Source organism: Hordeum vulgare, chromosome 3H (genome assembly GCF_904849725.1).
Source record: "Hordeum vulgare subsp. vulgare chromosome 3H, MorexV3_pseudomolecules_assembly, whole genome shotgun sequence".
In the NCBI taxonomy this organism is placed as follows: Eukaryota; Viridiplantae; Streptophyta; class Magnoliopsida; order Poales; family Poaceae; genus Hordeum; species Hordeum vulgare.
This window is the reverse complement of record NC_058520.1, coordinates 619,191,380-619,201,253: the sequence shown is the minus strand read 5'-3', so window position 1 is coordinate 619,201,253 and position 9,874 is coordinate 619,191,380. Positions and strand designations below refer to the sequence as shown.

The window sequence follows — 9,874 nt, the reverse complement described above, 5'->3', positions numbered from 1 at the left end:
GGACCTTTCCAGCATGCCCGAAGTGAGGTGCAACCCAATAATCCTACCAAAAAGTCCATGTGGAGCTGAGCTTGGTTTTGGTGGCACAGGTCAGGCTGCTGATCTACCAGGAAGATCAGAGGTCTTGTCAAGTGCAGTTTTGCCAAACTTGGCCAGTGCAACGCTGGGAGGCAAGAACGGCAAGGTAACGTTGATACCCGTGAAGGAGGAAAGGACACCACCACTTGTATCCATAAAGCTATAGCCGGTGTTTCATCCATATCCGGAGGATACTCTTCGGACGATTGATCCGGTAAAGATCAAAGGAAGTGGGCGAAGGTGTCTAGCAATTACCGAGAAACCAGCAGATTTTGAAGACGCAAATACGAAGGAGTGTTGGCGTCATGCTATGAAAGAAGAGTTGGGGTCGATCCACGACAACAATGCATGGGAGCTTGTGGATCTTCCCAACAATGAAAAAACCATGGAGCTCAAGTGGGAATTTACGATCAAGAAAGAGGTTGAAGGAAATTGTGTGAAGCACAAGGCGAAGCTAGTGTTCAAAGAGTACATGCAAGATGAAGGTGTGGGCTTCAAAGAAGTGTTCGTTCCCATTGCATAGATGGAATCGGTGAGATTACTCATCGCTCTCGCAGCTCAAGAATCATGGAAGACACATCACATGGATGTGTATGTGAATCAAGCACCAAGCTTCATCAAGGAGGGAGAAGAACACAAGGTATTGAAGCTACACAAAGTCTTGTATGGGCGACGGCAAGACCTTCGGGCGTGGAACATCAAACTTGATCGGACTTTGATTTCTCTTGGATTTGAGAAAGCCCCACTAGAGCATGCAATGTACAAGAGAGGTGAAGGAAGGGATCGTCTACTAGTTGGCATCTACGACGACGGTCTATTGATTACTGGAGCAGATGAAGAGGTGACTGCAAAGTTCAAGCTACAAATGAAGGAGCTTTTCAAGATGGATGATCTAGGTCTTTTGAGTTGCTACCTCGGGCCAGAGGTACATCAAAAGCCGGAAGGGATCACACTATGCGAGGAGGCATACACAAGGAAGGTACATGAAAACTGTGGCAAGAGAGATTGCAATCCAATTGATGCTTCGATGGAACCTCGTCTTGAGTTGAGCAAGAAGGAGATGGTGAAACTACTCGGCTACAGTTATAGTGACAAGGAAGAAATTGTTGACGGCCATAAGGGTAACTTGGGCGTGGTATATTTCCTTGATGAAAGCGTAGTAAGTTGGCTACCATGAAATCAGAAAGTGATGACATCGACTTCAAGTGAAGCAGAGTGTCAAGATGTGTGGCTAAGGCTACACGGTGATCTCATGGATCGAGATCCGGAACAAGTGGTGCTCAAAGTTGACCGCGAGTCTATGTTTTTTCTACGCGAGGATCCAGTGCGGCGTGACAGGAGCAAGCATATTGATACGATGTATCACTACATGAAGGACGGCGTGAAAGAAGGTAAAACGAAGGTCAACTACATTTGCACCGAAGATCAGCTGGCGGACTTGCTGACCAAGGCTTTGGATCACGAGAAGTTCTTGAAGATGCGAAGAAGGATCGGCGTCGAAGTTGCAATGTAACGACGTCGTGTTTAGGGGGGGTGATTGTTGGAATTAAAGACGACATATCCTCCTAGTGGTGCTCGGGTTGCATGTATCCGATTAGTATTTGAGTCATAGTTTGTCTAAGAGTAGTATTACTCTAAATAGCTTAGGCTTTTGTACTATATATATGTAGGTACCCTCAGCTTGCAAGAACCAGATAGTGGGAAAAGCAATAAAAATACACAGGACCGACACGGTCTTGTTGGCTATCAATCCTCGCGTCTTGTTGTGCTCAATCGATCGAAGCAACGATTGACCAGAGGTTGTTTACGTACTTGTCTTCTGAAGATTGTTCCGGCCAGAAGTACTAGTTCTCGTCCAGGAAAGATCGATTGCTACCTAGTGGGCTAGCTTTGCACTGCGTGGATGGATCGATCTAGCCAGCTTCACTTTGTCGTTGTTCGTTGTCGGTCTTTGCCGTCGCCAAAAAATACTCAGCGTTGGGTCTCGGCCAACAAACTCCATCAAAGGCGATTAATCTTTGTTAGGCGAGACACATTCATCCATATCATGACAAATTAATTAGCTAAGCAGATCGGCCTAACTTGAAAGAAGAACAACTTATGCTCCCGTGTTCAGATCGTTTATTAGGTGTAGTGAGAAAGCAAATAGAAAATTTGACTGGATTAAAATCTTAAAAGATTTATGGAAATTCAAGAATGATCTATATGTTCTTAGATCACATGGATGTCCTTTACTTTTCAAGAACATTGACACAATTGCTATTTAAAATATTCTATGCTTACGTTTTTGTTTACGACAATCAATAAATATTGTTTGCTTTTATATAGTATATAAGAAACATGATGTGGTCGACTACTCATTATCGTGGACATTGGTCAACTACCCCTATGCTATATCTCTACCAACAAAACTCGTCAATGGAAACTAAGTCATAATTTAAGTGGCCTAATGTGGGAAACCTAAGAATTCAAAAGTTAGTATGATAAGGTGCCTTAGAATGTGCGTGTGTGGCGTACGTGTGGAGAGCCACATCATGTCCTATGATACCGTGAAGCTCTTACAACGCGCATGTGAGAGAGTGAGCTGACGTGAGCATGTTAATTTCATGCACCACATTCATAACATGCACATGGATATGAAGAGTCAAGAGTTAAGCAGATATTTATCTGATTGATCCATATGCTAAAGATGAGCAGGTTAATTACCTACCTGCACGAAATGCATTATAACTACTTGCCTAGCTAGTTAAAATAATTGAGTCTATCATGCAAACTATGTAATTAAAAGAATGACAAGTACTACAATTTCTTTGTTGATATATTAATTTTCATAATAAACAAAGTACATATATATCCTGATGGCGCCGTGGAAATCTTGAGAACACAGAGACACCAGTTCAAAGTTTGTCTTAATCTGAGTAGTGGCCATAAGCTTGGCAATGGAGTCCCGAGTACGATGGAAACTGCTCTGAATAGCGTCCTTTGTTGGCCATCAATCCGATCGATGGCGGACCATGGTACGCCCTCTCCTACCTCAGCTCCCGTCACCAACATGTTGCGTGGAGGTCGTGCGAGAAGACCACGAGTGAGGAAGGCAAGGCGGCCGTGAAGTTGCATGATTCTCCCCCCGGCGGTCCCTGCCTTGCTTGCTACATTATGTGAATTTCTCACCATTGCTTGTGCGCCCACCGCTCTGGCATTTCGACGCCCCGCATGGGTTCCCTTTTGGCTTCGGTTGCCGCACTCCATTGAGGATCTCGCGACCAGTGTGATGTTCTAGCATCGTGCCTTAACGACATCTAGGGGTCTTGCCATCCTCTCATCAATTGTGTCATCATCGAGCAACTGCCTATTCTTTTCATAGAATTTCACCGCACCCCCAACTACATCTCTCGTTTATGGTTCACCTTCGACCGATTTGCAGTGTAGATGATGTGGGTCCAGCTCCATAATCTCCTCCATGTCAGGCATTTGATCTGATCGTGTGTCCGGCTCCAACTTGTCCCGCAGGCTTGCCGTCACCATCCACAAAGAATCATGGTCGCATATTTTCGACGTAAGTGACGTGGGCCCATCTCCTTACCTTACTCGGTGTCGGGCACCTCATATGCCCATGCGTCCCGTCCACAACATCCTTCAGGCTCGTGGTGACCATCCACAAAAAATCATGATTGCTTATATAGCGGCGCGCCATATAAGGAAATAATCTCCTCTTCACATTTGAGTTGAGAGATATCACACACACGCGCGCGCACACACACGCTAATGGCACCGTCCGGCAAGTGCGTTGGCAGTTTGTGTACCAGCATCCACATAACATTCTAACAGAAAAGCAGATAGGCCCACCACGTCTCCAGGATGAAGCTTTTGATGCAGAGGGATCGCATCATGGATCTCTAAAATGGTTTATCATGCATTAACTTCGCCGTCGACCATGACGGCACACTGCATTTTTATGGATGTAATCGGAAGATCTTAGCATCGCCACGCAAACACTAGTGGAAAACGGGCCTTTGGCCGAGACCCTTTAGTCCCGGCCTGCCTGTGGGCCGGGACTAAAGGCTCGGCCATGTCGCCCCAATTCTCAATGCCTCCCTCGAGGCTTTAGTCCCGGCCCGTAAGGAGCCTTTAGTCTCGGTTCGTGTCCCAAACCGGGACTAAAGGGCTACGCGGTGGGCAGCCCACATGTGCGCCACCTTTAGTCCCGGTTTGTGTCTCAAACCGGGACTAAAGTCCTCTGCCTATATATAGCACAGTCCCCCTCTCCCCTCTTCCTTGCATTTTTCTTGGATGGAGGATTGTGGGTGTGTGCTAGCTCTCCACTTTTTTTTGATGCACTAGAGGTGTTTGTTGAAATGTGTGTTAGAGTGATGCCGCTTCAGTTCACCAAACACAACTACGATATGAGATGCCTGAGCCACGCTTAAACCTCTTCCTCTTTATTTCTACTTATTCTAAAAGGTTAGCAACTATATTTCCTCGTTTCGACCGTGCGGTACTAATTTTTAGGATCGTGATTGTATTTGATATACTGTCGTATAACGCAGATGAGCCATCCATGGATGTACGATGATCGACGCACAGCCGCTTACAGAGAAGGCGTGCGTTCTTTTCGAGATGCAGCCGATGCGAACAAGCATGGTGGTGGCTTTATGTTTTGTCCATGTGTTGAATGTCGGAATGAGAAGGATTACACTTCCTCAAGAGTCATTCAGAGCCACTTGCTTCGGTCCGGTTTTATGTCGGGCTATAATGTTTGGACCAAGCACGGAGAAAGAGGGGTTATGATGGAAGACAACGATGAAGAAGAAGAGAACGATGATGACAACTACCGATCTATGTTCCCTGAGTATGCTGATACCGCAATGGAAGACAATGAAGAAGAAGATCAGGATGAAGAACGAGAACCAGATGAGCCCGCTGATGATCTTGGCCGGGTCATTTCTGATACACGGCGAGGTTGCGACACAGAAAAGGAGAGGTTGTAGTTCGAGCAGATGTTACAGGACCACAACAAATTGTTGTACCCAACTTGTGAAGATGGCCAGAAGAAGCTGGGTAGCACACTGGAATTGCCACTACAAGGAATATGCTAGTACACGACGCTATGTTTTCGTCGCTACATCGTCACGGTTTTTAGTTTACGACGATCTCACGACGAAAAACCAAGCGTCGGAAACGGAGCGTCAGAAATGAACAGCAACGACGTTTTGATCAAAATCGTCGTAACTTTACGACGATTCCTGGATTGTCGTAACCTTTACGACGATCCTAAATCATCGCTGACAATCAAACCCAGTCCTACGTGGCAGTCCTACGTGGCAAAATTACGACGAAATCAAAACGTCATGGCTGAAATCAGCCCAACCCATTTCAAATGATCACATGGGCTCGTTTTATTTTTTTTGGGTTTTTCTTATTGGGTTTGTTTTTGGGCCTTGGCCTATTTACAACCACTTTAGTAAAAAAATCGAATTTTGGTTTGTGGCCTTTTACTTCCTATTGATTTTCTTTTTTGGCCATTTTATTTTTGTACTGGTCCAACATGTCATGCTGATCTCAAAATTTTGGGCGTCGAGATTTTTACATTTTGATCTGTAGCATTATGAAGGCACAAATATATGTGATCCAATACAGGTGACAGCACAAACTTAGAATCAACCTAAATTTAATACTAATATATTGTCTTTTTGACCACTTTCAATCCAAGAATGAATTCCAAATAGAACTAAGAACACATAAAATTGATCAAATATACAACTAAATAAATCTATTACAATCTTTACAACACATATGTTCTACAATATGCTACTCTAAACTGAGTAAGACTTCACAGCTTCACACTTGGGTTCACACTTCACGGCTTCATACTTCACACTTGAGCTTCTGCAAAAGAGGAACCAACACAATTAGGTCTACAATACAACAATTGATATTAATAAATGGATGGACAGTGGTACTAACACTTACAGAAAAGAAGTGGTAGTAACATATAGCAGGAAGTTCAGATCTCTTACTGAGGGAGTACATCGACACTTAGTATGAATCGGAGGGAGTATCAAATCTCTCAGACTCAGAACTAAACTGAACTTGGTACGTGTACACTGTTATCATGAACCTACTCAGCTACAACTAGTACGAACCACTGGATTTCAGGGTGCTACTAACACACGTACGATTAATAGCAGCAGTTTGACACAGAAACTATTCACTCCATTTCTAAATATAAGCATTTTTTAATATTTCAATACGAACTACGTACATGCGGATGTATATACACATATCTTAGAGTATGTAATCCGTATTGAAACCTCTTAAAATGCTTATATTTAGAAACACGGTGGGTAACTAGATTAAGATTATTTCTAACAATATCTCGCTAACCTTGATTAGTTGAATCTCCACAACTTTTACTCTTGTTGCAACAATGACCCCAACTTGGTAGCCAACAGAGAAGAGATGCTATATATGGATGGTTTTCTTTGTACTTGCCTGATGGAGTTGAGGAGGTGGGCGGTGGAGCAAGGAATATGCTAATACTAAGAAAACAGTCATGACCATGCAGCAACCTAAGACACTTGTAGTATTATTGATAGCATATGTACTTGTGACACAGGATGTTTAAGGATTAAGGTGCGAACTCCGTGCAATTTGGCAAACTAAATGACACACTGAGGGATGATGCTGGTTGCCCCATTTTGAATAGTGACTGTCATGGCATGAGATGACATAAACATTACACATTAAGGGAGCTAGCTTAACAAGGCAAAGCTAATTCTTTGGCTCCGTATTCTTCAAGCTAGTCATCTGACACCTTAACGGAAAATCTACTATCTAAGAAACCATGCCGAATTCAACAGTACGTTTGGGATTGGGTCAATCAAATAACAGAATTATCTTGATTTTAATTCGAGACAGATTGGTTCAAAACAGAATTTATTTTTAGCAATTAAGTTAGCAAACGAGATACTATGGTGATTGTCTGAATTGCATGATTGCTTGACCATACATGAGAGACTACAGTGAATAGGCTTCAGGCATGGGGGTCTCTGTCGCCAGAGTTGCCTGCAATTACAAGACAACATTAGGTGATGCACAACTATTTCTAGCAGTGAACTTCAGTACTATATATGACACAAGTAACAGTTCTAGCATGCAAAGGAACTACAGTTTTTGTTACTAATCACAGAACAAGCACCTACCTACCACCATCAACTCAGGCACTGCAAGTACTGGCAGATTATTTCTTGAGTGACTTGATAACACGAGGAGTGCAGTACTCATCTGCTGCAGCAAAACCAAGGTAGTTGTAGGAACCCAAGTTAAGACATTTTCTTTTATTAAGTGCTAATTTCAGAAACTGAATAATGCATGGTAGTTAATCAACAGTTATTAACTTCTTTTCTTAAGAGATAACTGCATTTATCCCCCTAGTAACATCTAGCACCACAAACTGAGACAAGTGATCAAGAGACCCAATAAGCAAATTATTGCATGCACCAGAAAGATCAAGGCAAATATTACGAAGAGAACTCAAGAGACAGAGAAGAAGCCCCAGAAACTTGGGGAAAAATTACCAGCAGATAACGAGCCCATATTTAGAAAGCAGGCTGCACCATCTCTGATGTATGTTGGCAGTAGATGGAACGGTATACCCCATAACTTTGACAAGAATGGAAACAAGAGACACATAAAAATAGCCTGAAAAGATAGGTTCATTAATTATGATGGATGGCTTATGTATGATTCAAGCATAGTAGTCGAAATCAGGACCATACTTGATAAGCAGAGCCATACGAGTTGACGACAAAAAGATCAACTGAGCCACCCTGGAAACAAAACGAAAATATCGGAATGGGAAAGGCATCTCACAAACACAATGAAAAGATAGCAGCTAACAGTAAGCATGCCTTCTAAAGAGCAAGTTCTACATCTTAAATAAAATATTGCTAGGTGACAACTATGGGAGAACAGCAGTACCTTCAAATTCTTCGCAGCATCTATAAATATTATTTCCTGCAACAATCATACTTTAGTTGTATCAGGTAAAACTGGAAGCTAAAGTACAGAAATTAGTCAATCAACTGATTAACAGACTTGCTACCTTCAATACTGTATCAACAGCTTGTAGAAAGAATGATATTATCATTAGCAGTGGCCACAAAATTCCAGTACTTTGTAGTGAATCACCAGCACCAGATCCACTATGCATAAAAAGTAAGGTTTGTGTTAAATTTTGTTGACACAAAGGTACCGAATATCATAATCATGCACTAGCATTCCACTTTGACATCACAACATTGCAGAAAATATGTGTATGTAGTTGTAGACGTGTTTCATAACCCTTTGCAAACAAACAACCGGCAGCAGAAGCGTCGTCAGAGTCTAGAATCCCAATGAGCAGCAGCGCCGGCACTCGTGCGAGGGTGTAGAGGCGGTTTACCAGCAGGAGCAGGGCAATGGTGAGCACGGACGGCGAGCGGGACTTGTGGTGGAGCAGGCTGGCGACGGTGGGCAGGCCCCCGTCCGAGGCCCGGCGGCCGGGATTCACCGCCCTCCTCGACATCCTCCACTCCTTGGTCCCCACCCTGACCGAGCGATCGGCCGCGCTTCTCCCCCTCTCCCTCCTCGATCACCCTGCGCCGACGAGCCGCGTCAGATCGAACCAGTTTGCGCCGACGAGAATAAACCCAAGAGGAACGAACTAGGCAATGCCGCAGATCGATCCGCCGCGGCTGGGCCCGGGCCTCGGCTCGGCTCAACGCGCGCCGCGGGTGCGCTCGAACGGAAACCCCGGGAATCCCGGCGAGCATGGCGGAGAGGGTGGGTACGGACCTGTAATGGCGGCGGCGGCGGTGGGGCCGGGGAGGGGGGCGACGGCGACGCTAGGGTTGGGGCGGATCTGGGGGCGGCGGTGCGGGGCGGGGGATCGGAGTGGAGTGGGGGTGGGGGGAGAGGGAGAGCGTTGGGGAGAGAGGAGATCGTGCGTTGAAGGAAAGAAAGAAAGGGAGGCGGGGGTGTAGAAGGAAAAACGCCAAGGTGAGGGCAGATGGGAGTTAGGGTTCGGTCGTGGATGGATGGATGGATGTGTGCCATGTCATCAATCCATGGCACAAACATCTCCACCAATGAGAATAAAGCTTATGTAAATGTGTTTATCTTTTTTTGTTTCTCTTATTTGTTTTTACCTATATGAAGAATCTATCAAATATTAGTTACAAAAGTGAACCGCAACAATTTTCAAAAATAATCGACCTGTTTTATGTACAAATTGACCAAATGATTCCCTCTTATGTAAAAATAATCGAAGCATACGGCCTACATAGACCATAGTCCATACCCCGGGCACTACGGCCTTAGTAGCAGTCATGTAACTGAATTTGAAACACATTATATCTAATACTGCTATAAGACCTGGCACAAACTTGCACCCTCATGAACTAATACCGACCTCTCTACGCACCCATAGAACTAGAAGCTATAAGGTGTGGCTAATTATTAGTAACAAGAAAAACAGGGGTAAATCCTCAAAGTGTAAACAAACTTGTGGCAAATCTTCAAATTTCCCTTCAAAAAATCAATGATTTAAAATAATTTTCAAGTACTAAAAATAGAGGAATTTTATGAAGCATCTATCAAAAACATTTTGCAATAGTGCACCATACAAATTTTGAAAAGTTAATTACATAGGTTACTGTAGCTATATTATCGGCTCTCGTGGAAAAGACAAATTTTCGTTGAATTAGTTGGAAGCGTCTCAAATTTGAACTGCAGCTATATTATAGTTTGATCTTTA

The 9,874-nt window shown here is 43.9% G+C and overlaps 1 protein-coding gene across 5 annotated transcripts; it reads right to left on the bottom strand.

Moving 5' to 3' along the window:
• Window positions 1-5,735: 5,735 nt before the first annotated feature.
• On the bottom strand, window positions 5,736-9,018 carry LOC123441218 (protein CLT1, chloroplastic-like). Of its 5 annotated transcripts, none has more exons than XR_006630437.1 (8): window positions 8,914-9,018; window positions 8,522-8,715; window positions 8,183-8,282; window positions 8,059-8,094; window positions 7,857-7,907; window positions 7,656-7,779; window positions 7,281-7,362; window positions 5,736-7,143 (listed from the first exon to the last, which is right to left on the bottom strand). XR_006630437.1 is itself a non-coding variant. In XM_045117710.1 (7 exons), the coding sequence occupies exons 2-6, from the start codon at window positions 8,288-8,290 to the stop codon at window positions 7,319-7,321; spliced, it is 366 nt and encodes a 121-aa protein (XP_044973645.1). In that variant the 5' UTR covers window positions 8,291-8,715; window positions 8,914-8,984; the 3' UTR covers window positions 5,736-7,143; window positions 7,281-7,318. The 5 variants fall into 5 exon arrangements, 2 of the variants coding, with proteins under 2 accessions (XP_044973645.1, XP_044973646.1); XR_006630438.1 differs by having other exon boundaries at window positions 5,736-5,964; window positions 7,088-7,143; window positions 8,183-8,715; window positions 8,914-8,984; XM_045117710.1 differs by having other exon boundaries at window positions 7,281-7,365; window positions 8,183-8,715; window positions 8,914-8,984.
• Between the last annotated feature and the right edge of the window lie 856 nt (window positions 9,019-9,874).

What these genes read in the sequence shown, in the direction of transcription:
- LOC123441218 (XM_045117710.1), bottom strand. Translation starts at nt 8,290, where the DNA reads ATGCATAGTGGATCTGGTGCTGGTGATTCACTACAAAGTACTGGAATT. An exon ending in CTGTTGATACAGTATTGAAG is followed by an intron (nt 8,095 to 8,182) that starts GTAGCAAGTCTG and finishes TGATTGTTGCAG; the next exon opens with GAAATAATATTTATAGATGC. An exon ending in CGTATGGCTCTGCTTATCAA is followed by an intron (nt 7,780 to 7,856) that starts GTATGGTCCTGA and finishes CTATCTTTTCAG; the next exon opens with GCTATTTTTATGTGTCTCTT.